General features: G+C 44.7%; 1 protein-coding gene across 3 annotated transcripts in view; it reads right to left on the reverse strand.

Annotated features, from left to right (window-relative positions):
• Positions 1–22,755, reverse strand: part of LOC149364252 (E3 ubiquitin-protein ligase MIB2-like) — a 75,066-nt gene that overhangs the window by 7,508 nt on the left and 44,803 nt on the right. For all 3 annotated transcript variants that reach the window (XM_089574195.1, XM_089574196.1, XM_089574194.1), the window contains 14 exons: positions 21,822–22,016; positions 20,431–20,570; positions 19,833–19,940; positions 17,250–17,354; positions 16,305–16,437; positions 15,675–15,799; positions 15,149–15,253; positions 11,936–12,071; positions 10,158–10,240; positions 9,418–9,581; positions 6,742–6,907; positions 3,229–3,383; positions 2,051–2,177; positions 1,190–1,411 (listed from right to left, as the gene is read on the reverse strand). In XM_089574195.1, coding sequence (XP_089430321.1) covers positions 1,190–1,411; positions 2,051–2,177; positions 3,229–3,383; positions 6,742–6,907; positions 9,418–9,581; positions 10,158–10,240; positions 11,936–12,071; positions 15,149–15,253; positions 15,675–15,799; positions 16,305–16,437; positions 17,250–17,354; positions 19,833–19,940; positions 20,431–20,570; positions 21,822–22,016 — 1,964 coding nt within the window. The remainder of the gene's footprint in view (positions 1–1,189; positions 1,412–2,050; positions 2,178–3,228; positions 3,384–6,741; positions 6,908–9,417; positions 9,582–10,157; positions 10,241–11,935; positions 12,072–15,148; positions 15,254–15,674; positions 15,800–16,304; positions 16,438–17,249; positions 17,355–19,832; positions 19,941–20,430; positions 20,571–21,821; positions 22,017–22,755) is intronic.

Below are 22,755 nucleotides of genomic sequence, written 5' to 3' on the forward strand. Positions count from 1 at the left end.
AATATAAAAATTGGTTTTTAAGGAAAGCAAATGGCACAGTAACTGTCTCTCAGTGGGCATCTCAACCCCACCTTAAGGAAAGAGGTAAAGAGTCTAGGAAGGCATACAACTCAAGGCACATATGTGGTCCGTTTGAATCCCTGTTGCAAGCTAGCTTCCAACTTGACTAGCACATGTAAACTATGTACAATGAGAAATCATATGACCACCCGAAAAGCTGTACAACACACGGTTTCTCACAATTTGGTACGAATGTAGTAGAGAAAACTGACGCCACATTAAGGTTGGCCAGTAGGAGGTATATATAGATGAAGAATGTGCATAGGAGGTGGTGACCAGCGCGCGTCTTTTCTTTTCTTTTTTTTTCTTTCACTCTTTCCGCTTATCTTTTAACTCTCCTCTATCTGCACGTGGCAGCGGTGGTGGCTCGGCTTGAGCCAGTTGGCAGGCCCGTGCAATTTCCTTTTCATCCTTCTCTCAGCCGCAATCGCAACAACAATGTGCACATAATTGTCTGAAGTGGTGGTGCTCGGCTTCTTGTGCAGCACCCTCCTACAGCCACTTGATGACCTCGCCCTATTTTCCTTGCCATCGCTGGGATTATCTGTACCATATGTGAGTACACACTAACATACTAACACAAGCCACCAGCTTTTCTTGTAATGGGGCAAGTAAGGCTTCCACCTTAAAAAAAAAAAACTCAACTTTACTGGAGGATAATAATAGGATCTCTTAAAAAGAAGAACCAGTTCTGCTAGGGTATTTTGCTGATGCACTGAGTGCAATGAAACCGCTCGGGAAGGAAGTATGAGGGTATGGCAGGTAGGGGAAGATAATGGTTGCGTTACATGCGTATTGAGTGTGTACTTTATCCAGCCCCATTTCCTGGTAGTTAGGACAGTAAGGGGCTTCAGGCCATCTGCAATTGCAGAGCATTAGCGGGACAAGCAGCACGTTATTCAGAACTCTGTGGAGGACATATGACCATTCCATGTCGACTGACGGCTGTTATTAGCCAGATTCAATGTCAACAGAGAACGCTGAAACACTACGCGAGCTGCGAAACCCTACATTGAACATGAGCAGAAACCTCATCATCAACCCTCCACCAGGAACAATATTACGCAATGGCAATGCACTGGCAAAGCTATAACAGGTCTTATTAACACACACTGCAATCGCAACCTACCGCAACTATTTCGGGGGCTGTAGATGCACTTGCAGACTGGACCTGCATGTCAGATCGTTTCATCAAGCTGACGTGCATGGGGGTGTCACCATCCTCGTCCGGTACATTGATGTTAGCACCGGCGCCGACAAGCAGCTCGGCAATGTCGCAGTGCCCTTTGTACACGGCCATCCAAAGAGCCGTCTGCTCTTTATTCGTCTTGAGATCAATGCTGCAACGACCCTGAAAGTAGGCAGCAACTGCACGTGAAGAACATAAAACTCTCCAAGTCTTGTTGGCGTGATGACACCATGTTGAGAACAAGGAGTAAATGAAGTCAAACTTACATCATGCCCTTCCCTTTTGTTTTACTTAGCTAACAGTGATTCTATATCACATCTTTCTTTGTTATACTATGAGCAGAATATATACTACGCGCATTTAAGTGAGGTCGGTTTCAATAAATTTCGTAGCAAGTCAACGGGCTTTCTCCTGTTTCCCTTCTTTTCGTCCTGGTCCATGTGCTTCTTTTTTTTCTCCAAAAAGTAAGTTTCCCATTCAGGATCATAAAGCGATGTTTAGGCATCGTATCACTACCTTCTATTTTTTTTTTTTCGAACAAATAAAATATTTATAGCGGTTGGCTGATGAGCCACATTTTCCAATCAAACTGACGATCATGCACAAGGCGACCCATATCACGTGCTGCCAAATGGCATTAGCAAGTGCACGAGCCCTGAGCATTGACTGGATCGCCCGAATGTTTGGAATTTATAATGTTCTTGCATTTTAACTCTTAGTGTAAATGGTCGACTTCTGTACGCTGAATTGTCCGCACGTTATCAAAATATGCATTGGGCATGCCGAATGAAGCCGTCTTACCTGCATCAGTAACGTCTTAGCAACGGCATAGTTGTTTGAAAGAGCAGCCAAATGCAGGGAAGTAAAGCCTTGTTTGTCTTTCATGTCAACAATGTCTGGATTCTTTGAGATAATCCGCTGTACCGCACTTCAGGGGAAAAAGAAGACAAACTTCGTAAAGAAAGATGCATCAAGTAGGAAAAATGACAACACTGCAATAACGAAACACATGTGGTATATTAGGTAAGGCGTGATGCTGAACTGGCAACACTAAAAACACACTCATAAATCTAATAGCCACATCTCATATTGTTCACAGCTCAAAAAAATGCTCTCGCTGAGTGTTCCAGACCACTTCAAGCATTACAGGCCTCCCTCTGTGATCAAGGCAAAATGTCATTACACTCGCACGAGCGTAGCAAAATATATGTTTTTAATGACAAAATAAAGCTCCCTGTTAAGCAAAAAGATTTTTGTCATACACATTCTACTGATTCCACGTAGTTAGCCCAAAAAAATCTCTACAAACTTGTGCTCATCGCCTTCACCTGGTTCATTGAACTCCTTCCTTTGCATGGCTGAATGTGCGCACCCCAGCAGTACGAAAGAGGAAACCTTATTTTCACAGAACCAGTAATTTTGTTGTGCTCGAGTGCACTCATATTTGTTTCTACTAAAACCCCTAAACCCCCCCCCCCCCCCCCCCCCCCGCCTTTGAATATTGCAAAAGCTCAAAGCGATTCGACTATGTTCAGATGCATCACACAGCTGGAATCTGCAGCTTTCAGTGTCTTCCATGAGCGGTAATACAAGGGTCTTGTACAATGCTTGTTCAAACCTACGACATCTTATACCTTGAAATACAGTTAGCTATTTCATCCCCAGCAGCAATGCAGCAACGTTGTTTTGGCTCAGAGTGGCAGATGGACCGATAAATTTGATTGGGTATGACGAACACATGGAGGGGCAGCGCAAAATTACCCATGTAGGAACATATATTCAAGCCTGTCAAAAAAAATCAAGCGATCTAAATTAATCTGGATCCCTCCCCAATGTCATTCCTTATAGCATGAGTGCTGTAACAGCACGTACCGATGAGACAGTTTTCAGTAAAAGCAGCTGCGGCACTGCAGAAAAGCATACAAGCGGAGAGGCCCCCAGGACAAAAATCTCACAAAAGCTTGGAAGTTAACACTCACAAGTTGTTTCCTGTCATGGCAGCGTGATGAAGAGCGCTATGTCCACGCTTATTCCTAATTGTGAAGTCTACGGCAGGAGCGTTAACAAGCAGGTCGATGACCTCCAGGCTGTTCTTTGTAACAGCATCGTGGAGAGGGGTATCCCCATCATTGTCCTGAGAGAAAGAAAAATGAGCCTTTGGTTAGCGGCCAAGATGAGGAAATGTTCATGCTCTTTTGACGTTGGCAGAATCTTGTACTAAGTGGCTATGTGGTTAACAGCGTGCCTTGTTGGTGCAGCACCATTACCACATCAGACTGGAAGAACCATCATCATCATCATCAGCCTGACTATGCCCACTGCAGGGCAAAGGCCTCTATGTCTCTCCAATTAACCCTGTCCTTCACCAGTTGCGGCCACCATATTCCCGCAAATTTCTTAATCTCATCCGCCCACCTAACTTTCTGCCTCCCCTGCTACGCTTGCCTTCTCTTGGAATCCACTCCATTACCCTTAAGGACCAGAGGTTATCTTGCCTTCGCATTACATGCTCTGCCCAAGCCCACTTCTTCCTCTTGATCCCGGCTAGGATGTCATTAACCCGCGTTTGTTCTCTCACCCACTCCGTCCGCTTCCCATCTCTTAACATTACACCTATCATTTTTCTTTCCATAGCTTGCTGCGTTGTCCTTAACTTAAGCTGAACCCTCTTTGTTAGCCTCCACATTTCTGCCCCATAGGTGCCCAAGCAACCACAGATATCCGTTGGACGTACGAGCTAGATCCGAACGTCCGTTGCCGAGATCGGACATCCATCGGATGTACGAACACAATCCGATTTCGGATATCCGTATTCGTACATCCGCCGGACGTACGGAGAGTGTCCACTTTTGTATATCCGCATGAGAGACGAGGTGGACGTCCGAAGGATGTAAGGTCGAGTATTTTCCCAGGCCATGAGTATGGACGTTTTTTTATTTCACAGAAAATTCGAGTCTTTCGTGTATGTATACTGTTTTATTTGCATCAGTTGGAGGGTTTGACGCGAAGACGTTTGTAAATTGGTACGATTCCACTCCTACATGCAGTGATAGAGCTGCCAACGAGCTAAATATATCTAAGAGGAGAAGCACGTGTTGCAGAATTTTGCAAGAACTCAATGACTAGTTTTATATTTATAAAACTTCTCCAAATTAGAGGAGTTGCGCGACATGTCCACTGTTTTGATACCTAAACTTGCCATTGAAACCATTCGTAAGCATCAAAACTCCCGTGCATTCTGCTATCACCATCATCATAGATGTCAGTTCGCGGTCAAACCAATCCAATCCATCAGTACGGCTCCGTAGCGCTGTTGTTGATATGTCGCGTAGTGTTGTCGCGCAGATCTTTATAGCTCTGTTATTATAAAATGTGGCTTTGTTCGGTCTGTGGACGAAAGTTGTATGTAACTTAAGCAATTCGAAAGATACGGGAAGCGCCTGAAGCTCTTCTAGAACACCAGAATCCCGTACTGCGCCGACCTTGGTGTAAAGAAGGCTTAGTGCACATGTGATTGCCTACAAAGGTATGTATCCAGTACACTTCTTGGAACTTTGCTTCTAGGACAATGCAGCATGCTCATATAACATTCGTTCACAGGACAGTGGGAGCAGTAAGCGCGAGGAGATGGCTTCCCCAAGTGTGTGCTGTTCTCACACTTTCGGGAGCCTACATCACACAACTGCGGAAGCCCTCAACTCGCGCGACGTACACACTCGTGTGTGTGTACGTGTTTCTCCCTTTCGTCTTGTGTTATTCTGCGCAAAGTTTTCTTGAATATGTCGCTGCACCAACTGGCCCAACATTCTGCTCTACTAATTCCCACTCCTCTTCAATGTTGCGGGACGGAGTGTTTTCGCATCTTGTTTATTTTTAAGGCATCGCTATGTTCACTGTGCCTATATAAAGAGTGACAACGCGCGAAAGGCAGACCATAGGAAGCACGTGAGGTCGCAGTGGTTCTCAATGGAAGCTTTGCGGCTTTCTGTGCACAGTCGCGTACAGTGCTGCGCAGGTTAGTGCCCTAAGGCCCATGAAAATAAATAAAGAACAGATACATTGTCAAATATGGTGTGGAAAAGTGAGAGCTGTTATTGCCTTATACTTATTGAGGTGTTTGTTAAAGTGCATTGTCTGTAATACTTGCAGCATTGAACACTTCTATTAATTGGTTCCAATGTTTTTACTTGGGCTACTGCATTGTGCTATTTGTTTCACATGACTGATGTTTGCCGCGTTCTTTTTTATTTCAGAAATCTTGTGGGTGGGAAGATTACGGATGTGTGTCCCAAGCTTGCCACATTTGAAGAGTCACATTTAAGAAATTTTCCGAATGTAACCCATTGCTCTGCTGATGTATCATGAACCACAATAAAATATGCGTGCTATGCATCAAATTGTTTTTGGTTTTATTGCATTGCGCGGAGTGAAAAAAGCACGCATGCACCATATATGCGAATATTCGAGAAAGATCCGCCAATGGCCGTACTCAACTGGACGTCCGTCGGCGGGTGAACCGTATACCTTTGGCCACCTTTCGGACGGCCGACGGACGTCTACCGGCTGTTTGCGGATGTTCAGCGGACGTACAGAACATTCGAAATACACCTCTGTCGGCCGTCCGAAGGATATCGGTGGTTGCTTGGGTGAGTACCGTATGAGCACAATGTGCTTGAAAAAAATAAACGTGGACTGTACAAGCCTAAGTCTCCCAAACAGAAAGATCTAATGGGCAAACTCTGAGACAATAATTCCCAGACTTATGACAGTAAAATTATAACAACTAGTGTACGTAGTGGGGATGAACCAAATCGGTGCTCCACATCAGTGTTCAACATGAGTGTTCAGCATCACCCTTCACCTGCTGGTAACTGAAAATGCTTCACAAACCAACCAAGCACTAGGCCAATGCTTATTTGATTCCAAGGCCACTGAGATGAGTTGGTTTCAGCAAATCAAGCCCTCTTCATTACTCCCTATTCCTTCCCATTGACTAAACTTCACACCTGCTTAACCCACTCAGTTTGTGAGAGAATGAAAGGGAAAGAGCACAGCACCTCATAACTAACAATACATCACAAGTGCTCAAAATTTTATGCTCTCTTTTTCCTAGCGAAATCGAAGCACCACTTTATACTGGAGCATTTACCATCCGATAAGCTGCTCGCACTACGATGTAAGCCATCGCTTCCCGTAAGTGGCATGACATCGCGACAAGTAAATGAACTAAAATGACCAAAGAAATTCCTCTGCAAAGCATACAATGTGACTTTCATTGAACACATAGCAGGTGTTAATTGGATGCTCCCAATATACCTCTTGTGGTCATGTCATCTAGGCAGGCCTTGGACCTCTCATGGGATGGGAAGCAAAGGGAGGGGGCAGAAGTTGGTGGAGCTGCTAGTGTAGCTGGCACTACACCATTTCCTTCCAGAAAAAGGCAGGAAATCTGGGAGCTTCTGAGAAGAAATGCATAAAAGGGTGATGCTTACTTGTGCATTCACATTCAAGCATTCTCCATACTTCGTCACCAGGGTGCGCACGCTGTTAACAAACTCCTTGTTTACTGCAGTGTGCAGGACTGTAGCCTTGCGCTTGTTTGTCGAATTTATATTGGCCCCAGAGTTGAGCAGCAGCTCTATAATCTCAGGCTTGTCGCTGGGATAAGGGAAAAAAGAAAACCAAACACCAACACAGGTTGATACATGAAGACAGTATGAATCCATTACATACAAATAATTGCACGAAAAGAGGCATTCCTATTGAAGGGGCACACTGAGCAGGGCTAAACCGATAGACTAGTGCTATGCAATGACGAATGTGCCATTTTTACCAAGAAAAACTGGGATGTCGCTTAACCTACTATTAAGAGTACAATACGATAGTGACAGAAATCCCTTCCGCGCAAGTACTCCTCTTTCCTAGATTCATAGACTATGGGAAACCCTCATATCGCTCCTGCACATAGTGCAGTGGTTGAGTGATGCACCACTGCCCTGGCAGGTGGCTTTTTCAAACACAGCCACTGGTGGGGCTTGTGAGATCCACTTTGCTCTTTATGAACTCCCATAAGGAAGCTAGCTCTTAGCGAGGCTGTTTGTCTTCTATTCTATCTTTGGGAACCTCTCAATCTCTTGACGAATGGCCTTCATAATAAGAGCTCCCAGGTGAAAATTCAAAGTGGGCCCACTCCAAAGTGGTTTATGGAACAGGTGCCACATGTGAGTGGACCACTTTAAAGTTGTTCCACTTGAAAATAGTACCTGTTCCATAAACCACTTTGAAGTGGTCCCATTTGCAACTGGTTCCACTTGCAACTGGCTCCACTTGCTACATAAACCACTTGGAAATGGTTTGATTTATTTTAAACAATATTGAATGGAAAAATAAGACTTCAGATCTCTGAAATGTAAACAACAAGAATGCTGGCCACATTCATGATTTATTGGCTTAGGCTTAAATTTCCAAGCCCCTTCTCTTCATGCTTCGTCGTGTGTCTTTGATTTTCTCCGAAAGCACTGTCGACATGTTTGCAATTGTGCACTTGCCATGTCGATTTGATTTATCCTTCCCCATTGGGGGAGTGTTTTTGAACAGCAGTGAAGGAGCTAAAGATTTAATGGAAAGAAATAACTGCAGCAATGCTTCGAATGTTTGTTATAAACTTTTTTTTGCACCACAAAGTATGTGAATTCCGGGGTTGACGAGGACGACGTATATGCGGTATATATTGCACATTATGACCTTTGTGGAGTTTTTTAAAAAGTGTTCCTGAAATCTCCCCGTAATTTGCTCACCCATTTCTGAAGTGCTAATTTTTTTTTTTAATGTGCTAATTACACGAGTAAATACGGTATTTGAATTAATTTCATCACCACCTGCAATGGTGGGCAGCTAGTTGCCTACAACGCAGTGGGCCGCCTGCTTTTTCAGGAAACAGACGGACAGACATAGACTTAATTCTGGTGACCTCTAATGCTATCGTATTAATACAGATTTGGTAGGTGAGAAAACTGCCCAATAATGAGTTAGTAGCAGAGTCAGGATGTAATCTGGTAGCCATGGTGAGTGGGGAAGACCTTTGAACTTGCAGTTTACAATGCATCCTTCGAGTGAGACATGTCCCCTGCATGTGCAGACTTTGCCAAAAGCTCAACAGCCTCAGTGACGGCCAAGCTGTGGCATTGCTGTTGGCAGCGATCGCCTATGCCCATGTGCCACCAGCCATGGAGGTGTCCCTCGTAAAGCAGCGCGGCAACACATTGTCGCTTCTATAATGAACAATTCAACTTACACAATTGGAGTCCTCAAGAAAAAGTTACTAAGATTCAAAATAGCCCCGGAGAACCTCTTTACAAATGGCTAACCAGCCATTTATACTACTGAGCAATAGATTAAAAACTCAACTTCATGGCCAAACTAGCCAGTCATGTCACTTGGAACGAAGTCGAATCACATGACAACACAGTAGCAAGTAAGAATCAAGCGACCAAATTGTTTCTAATCAAGGACCCAGGAAGAATCCAACTATATATATATATATATATATATATATATATATATATATATATATATAACAAGTGGCAAAGTCAGCTACCCCCAAAACCATTTAGCAGCAACAGCCACAACATAACAGAACTATATCCAGAAGGACTACAACTGACACAATCTTCAGCAACCAAGAAGACGCAACGGGAAACAATCTTCAGAACGGAAGAGAAGAAAAGAATACAAGCAAGAGGATAAAATAAGAGGCAAAAAAAAGAAGAAATAAAAGAGTGAAATAACTCAATAAGTGCCCATGATACCCTGGCTCTGTACCCTGGCCCGCTCCTTCGACTGGGGGCGCTGGTGGTGGATTCTCCATACCTTCCTATTTCTTCCTTTCCTTCCCAACTTAACTCATTCCCTTTCACTTTTATATTACTTTTTTTCACAGCCAAAACAACTTTTACACAATCCTATCCTTTTGTTATATTTTATGATTGCCTTCTTTAACTCATCCCGCGGTACAGCAGTCGTGCGGGCGGAGGCTTATCTCTTAATGTCTCATATCTTAGTGTCTGTACATTACTATGTCTGCGCATGCAGAAGCACTCGCGCTTTGCTTTTGTTTTATTGTTTCATAGTAACTGCAGCCAAAACACCAAGAAAAAAAGAACACCCACCCGTAAGCAGCGTAGTGAAGTGCCTTGTCCCCGTCCTTGTCTTCTTCCTCAAGGTCAACTCCAGTCGCTGCCATCATTCTGACCACGGCCTCGTTGCCCGCAAAGCAGGCAGCATGCAGAGGCGTCGTTTTCAGCTTCTCTTTTTCTCCAGTGCTTCCACTGCCCTGAACCAAGGGAATTCATGAAGAGCTTTGTGAATCAAAACTTGCTTGGTGCTCTTTGATATTGCCTCTTCTGGGCAAATCATAGACGTCCGAAGCATATTTCAAGACTACGGGATAAAGAGCTATGCTTCAAAGTGCCAAAGCCTGACTTAATGAAGTGGCATTCTTTATATTCATTGCACTTTACTTGGAGAAAAAATTCATGCACGCGAAATAGGCAAGAATGGTAGACAAGTTTCCCACCCTGAAGTTCCAACTGATTGCACTGTTCGAGTCAGCACTTTGCTCCACTCATGACAAAATAAGCAAAAATATTGTGCACTGTTGTCTTGCCTATGCTTAAAGCTTCATATAAGGGCAATGTAAAAACATGACTAAAGAATGATATCCTAAAGGAAAAGCGAAATGTATATATTAAGTTTCCAAGCTAGGCCACCGGTCATCAAAGGCTCCTCCAGCATTCCGCTTTTGCCAAACACATCGCAGTCTTAAATGACGATGTGTCCTTTAAGAACTTTGTTGTCCCATAAAAATGCACCAAAAAATATACTTCAAAGATTTCACCATCAAACTCACCCCATTGGACTCTATGCCAAGTAACTGCCGGATCATATGGTCAAGTCCTTCTGATATCTCTACATCAGAATCTGAGTCGCTTTCTATGATATAACGAGAACAAAAATGAAGAAAATGAATACCCTGCATATGCAGGTATCGTGATTATTCCAAGATAAGGTGGGCACATGAACATTTGGTAATGTTCAATATGTTTTCCCTTTCTGTGTGCCCTTACAGCACAATGGCACAGGCAGTGACAACTGCCTTCATGAGTCACAGAGACGTGTTTCATGTTGATTCCTCCACTCTTCCAGGCTCATTTATTCACCAAAGTGGATCGCTTAGATCTACAAAGATATAGTCTCACCAGTCTTTCATATTTACTTAAGTGTGTCTACTGCAATCATACTGCATCGAGCTTGTCAATCCGCTTTAAATCTCTTCAAAAAAAAATTAGGCAGTAGCTTAGTTCAGCTATGCCAGGTTATGTGTAGCGTGAGCGCAGCTCCATGGCATAGTGCGCCTGCTACCCTCTAGAACGCGCACCGGCGCCGGCGTGTCTGCCAGGTCTATGATGTCTCGGTTCTGGAATGCACAGATGGCGGGTCTCCACCGCGCAGCGGCAGTGGCGGAGCGAGCGCGCGGCGGCAGTGGAGGCTCCAGCGCACCAGCTACGCAGCTGTGACATCACTCACTCCTCGTGCATGCGCAGCTTGGCTCAGCCACTCTCACGCAAAACTGCTCATCCACGGCCAGTGTAGCTCAAGCTACAAAAATCACTGGCAGTTTAGCACTGCTAAGTACAAAATATAGTAAAGCGATTTTACGCAGGTGGACACCACTGCCACATACCTCAAAGCCCAGCTGAGGTGTCCACTGACCCAGGGGAGTCAGTTATGTGCCTTTCCTTTCCTCAAAATCAAGGGAGTCTGAACCTTCCCCTGGTTTTAGGAAAAGGAAAGACGCATATAACTACTTCAATTTGTAGGTGAACGCCATCGCATATTTTAGGTGCCCACTGACCCAGTGAGTAAGTTACAATTGCAACTCGGAGGCTTCACAAGCACAGACAGGTAGTGGTAAAGGGCGAAGAATTTCTAAAACACAGGACACAGATAAGAGCTCAAACAACGGCTCTGTTTGAGCACATATAGCACTGTTTTGCTAGCCAGCAAGAACGGTCACACTTCTTCGGTCATGGCAAACCTCCAGACAGTTTCGGTCTAGACAGTGGGGACTCGTCTCATTGTCCCTTTGGTTTGTTTTTGCGTAATGCTGCACACTCCCTCGTTGTCATAACTATCACGGGAGCGTGCCTGTGCCACTGCCTCATGGGAACACATCTCGCGAACTCGTTTCAACCTGCCTCAGAGCTTCTTCCTGGTCCTTGTGTGGGCACACACTCACTCGCCCTGCTGGTGAGTTGGACATCCTCGATTCCTTAGCTTTATTTGTTTCTATACATCACTATTGTGGTAGAAGCAATAAATGCCTCTTTGAGTCAGCTTGTGTTATTTCTTTGTTCCCAATGAATAGCATGCCTCACCATGGTTAGCATGCGCTCGGTAGCGCTCCCAACCACAGGGTAGTGCCAGCGGTCCGAACTGTCATCCACTAATAAGCGGGGAAAACATTTATCCTCCAATAAAACCCTACAAGGCACTAACTCAAAGAACATGATAGCTAGTAAATGTAGTTTTTGCAGCACTTATAGCTACAGGTCTAGGCACAATGTAATCAAACACGTGCTTCTCATCACATAGACATGCTTGAATATGAAGAAAGCATGGACTTACCATCTGAACTGCCTTCCGAGCTGTCAACAGCCTTCACACATGCAGGGTTGTAGCACCAGGATTTTCCATCACTGAATTTGACGTGGACATCGCCATCCCGGTCCACTTTAATAACGGTGCCTACTTTCCCAAGGTACTGCGCAAGTCGGAGGAAAAGGTAATGTGTTATAGTCGGATACAAGTCAAGAACGTAGCGGCTTTTCCCCGTCAAAGGATCCGTTCTAGCCAGTGGTGTCCGCCGATTCTTATGAACCTGCTAGCATCACAATGCAGGGAGCATCATGACAAAGCAAGGTGGGCACTTTTCTTTCATCTGCCACTCCCTGCATTGTCACACTAGCAGCCTCATGAGAATCAGCCAACGCCATTGGCTGGAAGGAGGTCTTCTGATGGGGAAAAGCAGGATCGTTCTTGAGTCGTATCTGACTATAGTGATTTTTCTTTTACAACATGGGTTAGTTCTCAGGCACACTAATATTTGTCGTAATCAAAATCAATATCAGTGCTTTCAACTCGTGCTTCCTTTCCCTGCTTCGCATCAAATGTCTAGCCCAGTTCTGAAGCAAAACTACTGTACAAACTACCAAAACTTTATCCTGTCATTGACAATCTGACAGTAGAGCTAATATATTTGTCATTACAGCTCCATTTCGGTTCTTTTAATTTGACGCTATAGGTATCAAAATTTTGTTCGTATATTACTCAGAGTTCGAAGGGATGCCTTTCAGAATGAGGGGCAGATGCATTACGCGTCACGGATTACTGCGCTGACGTTTCTAATACATACTTGGCTTTTTCACTCATGTGCGGCCGCTCAAAACACTGAGAGCAAGTGGCAGTCCTGTACAGCTACCTCCAGGCAGGGTTGCCAGATGGCTACGACCTCAGGTAGCCAAATTGGCCTCCGTAGTAGCCCAAACGTAGCCAAAAGCGAAATTTTTGCGTAGCCCAAAAGTAGCCAAAAATATATGTATTTGTGACATTTCTTAAGCTATATTGAATTAATTTTCGGCAGCAATATTTACATATTGGATTTCTGTCCCGCACATGATGTCTGGAAAGGGGGGGGGGGGGGGGGGGTGCGCACGGCGTGTTCTTCCGTTGTTGCGTTTCGCATCCGTCATGCGCGCTAACCAATGCGGCTAACCAGGTGCGCTAACCAGGTCCTAAAGATGGGGCCGCAGTTCCCCTTTGCAGGCGCGGCAGTAGGCCATATCACCTGAGGCGGGTGACGACAGCCAGTCTGCACGCGGAAAAGAACGGCGGCACTATATAACGCAATCGTAGCTCTAGTTTAGGAATATTTCACCTTTTGAATGTTCGCGCGCAGATTAGGCAAAGCGACAGTGAAAATACCTTACTGTATACTTACGTAGCCTCACATTTCAATTTTATATGCTTTAAGAGAAATGTTCTCAGTGAGAGCGTCACCTCAAAAGCATGCGCCTTCTTGAAGCTACATTCCGCCTTCGTTAGTTACAGTGGGTTCCGCGCCGCGCCGAAGGATGGCTCCATGGCTCCGCATGAGTGCACGCAGATTACGCAACGGACACGGCGCTCTCGCGTCGCTCGCAATGAATCTCGAGGGCTGCACCTGTGCCGCTTGAGGCTGCAGAAAAAGCGTATGCTCTTGCGAGTGCCGCGCTTGCTGTGTCCACCACGAGAATAGGAAGCAACACAAAAAGACCTTGCGTAAGCATTACTTGCCTCTTGCGTATCTTGAGCAGAATGTGTCCGCAGAACCAGAATAAACAATACAAGGAAAGAACATGCCTGGCGGTGGGTTTCCAACCAGCCACATACCGCAGCCGAAGCGGACGCCCAAACCACTAGGCCACGTCTACGCGGTAAACGGTTAACATGTGAGGATCACGAAACCAGGCAACAGAAGCGAAACAGTAGCATTTAATGCTTACGCGTTCGCACCACTTAGGGAGACTTAAGTTGTCTTAGTGTTTTCCCTTTATTCTGGTTCCATGATCACTCGCGGTGCACCGTCAATGGGAGAACGCTCACATGTGCAGACGGCAACAGTCTATATTCGGTGGCGCGTGGGTGGCGTTAGTGCGCGGATTAAGTGGAATCTATAGGCCGTGAAGTGTTTCCAGGGGGCAACTTTCACGTAAATCGAAAGGCCATGATCCTTGACCACCTGAAACACACAAGTTTTCTCGAACACAGCGTTTACATATTGTCATTTTGTAGCAGACGCGCTCAATTTCTTTAACCTGCTATAGCCTGCATTTTGATTCCAGCATGCCTTTTATTTCTCTCACTGTATAATTGTAACAGAGCACATTATAACTACTTTAATTTTTTTTTCACTCATGAAAAAGATGTAGCCCAAAAGTAGCCACATAGCCAAAACGAAATTTCTGACGCCAACTCGGACAAAAAGTAGCCCAATTTGGCTATTAATAGCCCAATCTGGCAACCCTGCCTCCAGGGTGCATAGACATCACATCGATGCCACCTGGCTGCTCTTCGCCTTGGTCAACAAAATAAGCCGGTCCCCTACCTCAACAGACGTACAGAAAAGAGCACTAGCGGAGCAACGAACGTCACAGCAGTTTACAGGGCAACGACTTACAATGAAGGTAGACAAGGCAATGTGCATGGTGCAAGCTGAAGGCAGCGAGGATATAACACGAATTCATCTGGCGCTTCCTGACGACAGATGACCACTGGCAATAATGGCATGTGCCCGATGCCGTCACATGATCACTTACTAAAGTTACGAGTGCATGACCGCTCGGTGCCGAGCTGCAGTTGACCCATCACGCTTCTGCCTTCCACAAAAGCAAGCTGTGGCTGCACAGCCAGAGCGAATTAGCCGCCATGTTCTCTCATATGTTCGAATTAGTGGGCATTTTCTTTAAATGGAATACAGGTGATTTTGACAGGACCTAATTGTTACCTCAAATTAACCGCAGTTCCAAATCAGGCAAGTAAGGATCTCATCTATTTATTGGCCGTCGATAACATACATTTTCTTTTTTCTGGGCAGCTTTTCAAAACAGATGGCATGTCAATTTTGGGGAGTTATCAAGGTGAGTACATTTTGTTCCTGTATCACAGCCACTTCAGTCAGTAAGTTTTGAGATTGAAAAAAAGTGCCGTATTTGTGGCTATAGTAGTATTAACAGTGTACATATGGCAGCTTTGTGCTGGAAACATGTTATTTCATGCAAACAATCAACACGACATTCTTACGCCATCCATAGTGGGTACGTATCCTCCATGGCCTAGCTGCAGCCGCTTCACTCTGTTCTTATCACTATCTATCTTCACCTTCTGTCCAGCTGAATATTTCGATGGCTGCAAGAGGACAAAAAAAAATTGCAAGAAATGAGCGAAAGCATATGAAAAGTTAAGCTAGAGACGAAAGCATGTGAGAAGATACAAAGGCTTCGTCAATTAGATATATCGACTCACCCTTGTTGCACTTCTGAGGCAACAGTATTATGATATTGTTGAAGTAAACAGAAAGTGTGTAGATATCTAAAAGATCTCTTTCCGGCACGACTACATCCAAAAACAACAACAATGTAATGCAGCATTTGTCCACTGAGCACATTAACTGCTGCTTTACAGTTCCGAAAAATTACAAAGAAGTATGAGCTTTGTGCAAGACGAAAGCATCCTCTCTCAAAACAAAAAGCTGTGTGAATTTAACACTCCTTATCTAGTCCCACATAATCTTTTTTTCGCAATTAGAAAAGTTGAGAACTTTACTCACCGTGCTACTGGTTATGCTGCTACTTAGAGCCATGTCTCGCATGGAACGTGACAGCATCTGCATAAGGCGCTCAGACAGCTGTTCAGAGATGCCGGTGTCAGTTGCAAGTGCTCTCAGTCTTGTGCCTGAAAAGCACGACAGGAACCATACAGCAGCAGCACCGAAATTTCATAAAAGAAGCATGGTACAATACTGATAAGATAATCCTGGCGATCACGCGTCAAAAGCTATTGCACGCATCATCATGTGGCAGTGCTCAAGGGATGTAAGTGCAGTAGCCTTTTCCGACTTTACCCAGATCAAATATTTGTCAAGGTCCTCTTTTAGACTCTAGTGCGTCTCCTTTGGTATGGTACACAACTCTAGCTAAAAGTAAATTTTTTGCAGCTAAAGAGTTCTCAATAGACACGCTTATTCTGTAAGCAGATCACTTCATATGCCACTTTTACAAAACACAAGGACGACCAGTACAGTGAATGAGGCACACGTCTTAATGCATGTCTCAGTAATTACCCTCATTGGTTAATGGCGCAAACTTCTAAGAAGGAATAAGATTAGTTTTCACTCCCTGTGTTTCAAACATTTAAAAGGCCATTAAGAATAGCCTATGAAAAGGGGTGTCGACTCAACTGAGGTCACCATCCGAACGCCTCGCCAGTAATGTCAGGCAGAGAGGATTGAATGTCCAGGCAGTGCCGGAAAGGAGCACCTTAACGTCATGGGAGTGGAAGACCTTCAGCACAGCCCCAGTTTGTCCAGGGCACTGAGGAGAGAAGGATAACAGCATGCAGTCAATTTGTCACAAATGCATGCACACCACTCCCAAACGGAAAGGGTCATGACTGTTGTCACAAGCATAAGGATGGCTGGAAGCGTGCAGCAACAGCCCTGTTTCCTTTCTGTTGCAAAAAATATTGATTTATTTATACTGTCAGCATATCTAAAGACCGAAGTTGGGGTTATGAACCACACTTACCGGTTTCACATTCACAAATCTTTATGACATTCTAAGCATACGGCAAGGTTTCAGTTTCAGTGGCTATGCGATGTCAGTATAGTGCACTGGCATCGGCTGTGCCTTTCAACTGAAGGGGAAAGGGACTGGATTTAGTAATTTCAAGTGCATGTCAAGCCCTTCTTGGTTGCTTCAAGGCAGCGTGAATCAAATGCAGACCCATTTTTTGCTGTACTCTGAGATGCATAGGTAATGCTAATGCCACTTTTCACATTGCTGAATAATTCTGACCACTGATATGTGTGCATTAAAGCTTCTGAAACACCTTTTATTCCTGGGTAACGAAGTACTAATTGCGGAAGGTAAAGCAGATAAGTTGCACTCGGAAATGTTTTGCTTAGATAGTTGAAATGCACCTATATTTACCACTCTTATTTTATATCACTTTAAGTCTAATACACCCTCGCATAAAGCTGAGAGTTCTCTACCTGTAAATATGTGGCTCAAAAGGTTTATAAAGACAATGAGGCCTGTTAATTTCCCACTGCAGCCCTATACTACACCGCATGTGCATAACTTGACTCCACAAGCCTCGAACACAAAGAACAGCCAGTAATTACACTTCTCATGGACTCCACGTAGCCACCGTGTCCCTCCTGCAGCTGCTTCATTCTTGGTAGGTCGTCAATGATGGTAACCATGTCTCCCGGAAGAAAAACAGGCAACTGAAAAGGAAGTAAGCCATTGCAACATTGCAAGAATGCCTGCATATGAGGCGGTATATTGCATTTTCGCTTGTAATTGACTTGCTGCCCTTCTATAAAATGCAATCATATCAATATCTTCTATTATTATTGTACAAGTACTCCTTTTTTTGCTTGCTAGCACTTATAAGAGGTGGCCAGACAGGCATATGCAGAGAGCCATAAAAAAATAGTCTTTTTAGTCAGAAGGCACGATATAAAAATAAGCTGGACAATTTTTTTTTTTCTTGCAACACATCATTTCCCGGATTCTCCGCAGGATGGTGCCGATTGGCAGCAGCGACCTACATGCATCCCTCTTCTAGAACATAAGAGAAGCTGTGCTGGCAGAAATGGGAGGTAAGGGGAGGGGGGTGTACAGATGCCAGGGAGTAGCGAGGCCCACTTGGACCTGCAAGCAGCCGCACACGTGGCTCACAGGCCACAGTATGGCCTCCCTGAATTATATTCTGGATACTGTTGAAAGCTGGTAGCGCAATCAAAATCTCTTCCTCAAGTTTGGCACAAATTCTCTAAGTTTCACTGTGTAAAAAAAGAAAAAACACTGCATCAATTGCATACTATTTGTTTGTTTTTTCACTTTTACACTCCTTATTGCACAGCATTTCAGGTGATCTACCAGTGTTTCCCGAGTTTACATACACAAAATATTTTTTAGGAAGTGAAATATAGGCATCACGTGGCTGCCTGTGAATTTACGCGACGTGTGAAAGTTTTGCACCAGAGCTCCATGCGTAGCAAGAATTGAGTGTCCTTCAAGATTAAGACCCTGAAGCTCAAGCTGTGAGAATTGATATTACAAGACCTTCTGATGCTTATCAAAGTGCACATTAAGATTCAGAATACAAGTGGCACTTTCTGTACGCCCACAAGAAGATCCAGCACATGTTCAGGCGCAAGTGTATAGGTGCAGCCGCAATTTCTAAGCTTGACAGAAAGGATTCAAGAAGCAGGAATCTGCGGTGGGATTTGTCATGTTAAAATAATGGGCTAGACTTCATTAGTTACCATGGCTACGAGGAGGTCGTGGTTTCACATTCTGAAGCTGTTCATCTCTTCACTTTTTATTTTTCTTTTTTAATATATGTATACAATATATTTTATAGTTCTTGATTTTTTTTATTTCAGCCCTGCCTTTCTCTGCTGCCCAGAAACCAGTGCTGCCTTGTACCAAGTATCCCAGAACCAAGCATATGCTAGAACCAAGCATGCCAGAACCAAGCATGCCAGAACCAAGCGTGCCAGAACCAAGCGTGCCAGAACCAAGCGTGCCAGAACCAAGCGTGCCAGAACCAAGCATATGCTAGAACCAAGCATATGCTAGAACCAAGCATATGCTAGAACCAAGCGTATGCTAGAACCAAGCATGCCAGAACCAAGCATATGCTAGAACCAAGCATGCCAGAACCAAGCGTGCCAGAACCAAGCGTGCCAGAACCAAGCGTTACAGAACCAAGCGTGCCAGAACCAAGCGTGCCAGAACCAAGCGTGCCAGAACAAAGCGTGTCAGAAGCAAGCATGCCAGAACCAAACGTCCCTCCAGAGAAACACGACCCAGCGGCACTGGGTTTCAGAACAGAGATGCAGTACTAGGGCATCGCGGATGCACTGGTCGGATGTAGAACAGGCGTATAGCATGGCCACCTAGCTGCCTCGATGCTAATCCGTCTGCTCTTCAAGAATTACTGGAAGCAGCTAAGCAGTACATAACTTATTCGCTACTGAAGTAGGAGTGTTTATATCTGCAGACGTCCACAGCACTGGCCGAAAGAAACCGCCAGCTGCCAATCCAACGGACAGGGACAACGCTGCCATGCGAATGCGAACCGCACACCTAATACTGCAATAAAAAACTCTTAGACGATTCTCGGTGGATTGTTTGAATGCGTTACGAACCAAATATTCGTTACATCCGAGGTTGGCACGCTGAAGTTCATTATATCCATGGTGGTGCACTTATATTCATTATATCTGAGGCCAGCACACTAAGTTCTTTACATCCGAAGTAGCTGACATGAAAGTTCGCTATACCCAAGGAGGCATACTCAGGTTCGGTTTATGCAGGATTAACACACTAAAGTTTACACAAGGTGGCATACCAAGGTTTTGTTTCATGGGGTTTAGCATCCCAAAGTGACTCAGGCTATGAAGGACGTCGCAGTGGAGGGCTCTGGATAATTTCAACCACCTGAGGTTCTTTAATGTGAACTGACATCGCACAGTACATGGGCCTCTAGCATTTCACCTACATCGAAATGAGATATTCGCGGCTGGGATCGAACCCATGTCTTTTGGGTTAGCAGCTGAGCACCATAACCTCTGAGCCACCACAGCAGTGGAGCATACTAAGGTTCGGTATATCTGAGGTAGTATACTAAGTTCATTCCTAGCATGGTGAGCAGATTGCCCAACAAAGCTATAGAAATGACGATGTAATACCTTTATAAGTGCCACTGGGTTGATGGTCCATCTCAAGCTTGATCCAAAGCTCACTCTCACGTCACCTTCTTTATCCACGTTCTGAACAGTGCCCAATTTGTTAATAATCTGTACAACAAATACAAAAGAACCTAATGTAATGCACTTTGCACTGCAAGCCCACAGTTGTCTGATATGAGCCGATAGATCCCGAAATAAGCTTTAACAAAGTTGAAATACATATGCAGCATGGAGGCATGCCACCTCAGAAACATCTTCAGCCAGAAACTTTTCTCAAGCGCACTGTTTATATAGCATATAGCCCGCCACTTGTTCAACAGCTTGTTTCCCGTCATTGTGAAAGCCACATGTCATCAAGGTGCACTTGATTTTTATTGTCCTTTTTTTGGTGTGGTATAACTATGTTATTCATTTAACCTTGCAGAAGGTAAGTTAAAAATCTGGCAGTTTTTTTTTCCCATGCCTGCAATATGCCGCTTATCTGAAAAGAAAACACAACAGAACATGAAGCTTGGTTCAAACCGTCCGTTTCGCAAGAAATGAGGACTGCAAAGCAGCATGCAGTATTCCTTGCAGAAAAATAAACTTAAAAGCGCACCTCTGCCATCCGAGGGTTCCAGCCTCCGTGTCCGTCCTGGAGAAGCCTGAAGCACTCAGCATCCAGAGTGACACTGACCCGGTCTCCTTCACAAAATTCTGGACTCCCGCTCTCGGCGGTGGGCCTCACCTTAACTGGCGCTGCAACAAACGCCAGTGGTTAGCTGCACCACAGTTCTTTTACCTGTGCATTACTGTTAATTGTCCTCACTGATATTTCTGCGAAAAATACCTCCTCCTTTCATCATAATAGATCTAATCTGTTACCTGCTTCCGACCTTAATGCTGTCCACCAAGGTAAATAAATGAACACAACTCCCTAAAACAATAACTTATAAACAGAATATGACAGAAAATGCAAATAAAACAAATGTGGAGCCTGGCCGCAGCACTGACCACTTCATACCCAACTATCGGGAAGACTGAACACAAATTGACATAGAAATACAAATGACATGCAGTGCAGATGCGACTACTGGTTGTCCAGTGAGGCTTGCTGTGCTTATCAAAAATGTGTAAAAGATCCGCCAAAATCCAGTTGACTCAAACTACATTATGCTTAGCATATGCCTGCAGTTCTAAACAATGATTTCAGTATGCAGAAAAACATCATTAATTCGACGCCCGTAAAGTCAGAAATCCTGATAATTCAAACTGCTGGCGTGGTCCCACACAAAGCCTGTAAGTTTATGGTGTCGGACGCCCGTTAATTCGCACACTGTTACAACCACACCAGTTAATTTAGACAGGCTCCCGACAGACAGCCATGCCCAGGTATGACTGGCCCGGCAACTGGTCACCAAATCTCACTTCTCAAGCCTGAATTTCATAATGCATTCTTGCCCGTGGACCTCTGTCAAGCGCACAGCCACAAGTACAACGACAATGGGAGGGGAACCCTCCCATCTTGGCAATAAAACAGCGCAGCTGCGTAGATTCGGTTTCACTTTCCAACACAGCGTGCATTTTGTCAGAGTGCATGGATTTGAAGGTGTGGGGTCGGACGACTTATTTCGCCTAGAAGTCCCAATAACAGCTCTCACTGTAAACTATGGCTGCTATTCTGGTATTTCACAAAGATGCTTTAAATGCTAGGCACCATTAATGTCTCCCAGAGCCACAATTATAATGGTCAGCTCGCCTTTCCTTTCAGATTTCAATGCCCTCTGTTCAGTGCGTGCTTCATCGCCTTCACCTTCAAGCCTCCCTTCCCTCCCCACGATAGCCCTTCTATCTATATAGCTTCCTGTTTTTCTTTTAAAGGCTTATCCCCCTAGACTCAATCGAGGGTGCACTAGACATTGGACCACAGCCATCCATCAGTTCATCAGAAAAATAAGTTGACCTAATTAAATTCTGGGTGTTTGAAAGCTGCAGTGAATGTAACAATACCGATGAGAGGCATGTGGTCTTTGTAGAAGCTGCCTCCAAGTGCGGGCTCGGTGCACTTCAGGTCCACGTCCGCTTTGTGTCCAAGGCGATAGCTGCTCACAGCACCACGGGGCCACTGGACGCGCGCTTCGCTCCGCACGGTGCCGTCGCCCCAGTCAGTTATGCTGAGCACGGTGCCGATGGTGCCTATACCCCCTGCGTGTGGAGAGCAATATAACTTTGTAGGCACCACAAAAAATATTAAAGGAAGATGGCGTCCTTTTCATGTGTAGTAGTAAAGAAAACAACTGTAGTTTCTGTCACGGCACCGTATCTTCACAGCGAATACACAGTGCTTTTCAGAAGTTCCAAGAGTATACATCGCGACCGAGAGCAATTGTTTCAAGCTGTGTGCGCCAGCTTACGAATGGTGATGGGGAGGGTGTCGGAGAGCGAAGGAACACGCATGTTCTGCTCCCAGTGCTCTATACACTCTAGACAACGAGAATGCAAGACTTTGCACTCTTAAAGCTTAGCAAATTCCCTGCATCTAGACCATCCCTGGTAGGATTCAGCAGTTGTTCAGCAGGTCTCGAAACTTCCAAAGAACACAGAAACCATGATAAAATATTAGGTTGTGTGTAGGTGGTCTGATGCAACTGACCACAACTTTGTTGAGTGCTTTTGAAAGTATTTGTCAAAGGTATGGAGATATAATAAAAACAAACAGGGATTGTGACACACAGCCTGTCAGCGCAAAAGAAGATATGCAATGTTGAAAAAAATTCAGGGGGCACTTTGACTATCTAAAGTGGGTAGAGGCGGAAGCGTTTTCCGCACCACCTTCGCTGTTTCTGTGGCATTGGTGGCGTCACATATAATTGAGCACTAATTACTAAGTGATGACAAATCACTAATTAATGGTTAATTACTGATTAATGCCTGAATACTAATT

This window comes from Amblyomma mixtum, chromosome 2 (assembly GCF_055824585.1).
Source record: "Amblyomma mixtum isolate Tamu chromosome 2, ASM5582458v1, whole genome shotgun sequence".
NCBI lineage: Eukaryota > Metazoa > Arthropoda > Arachnida > Ixodida > Ixodidae > Amblyomma > Amblyomma mixtum.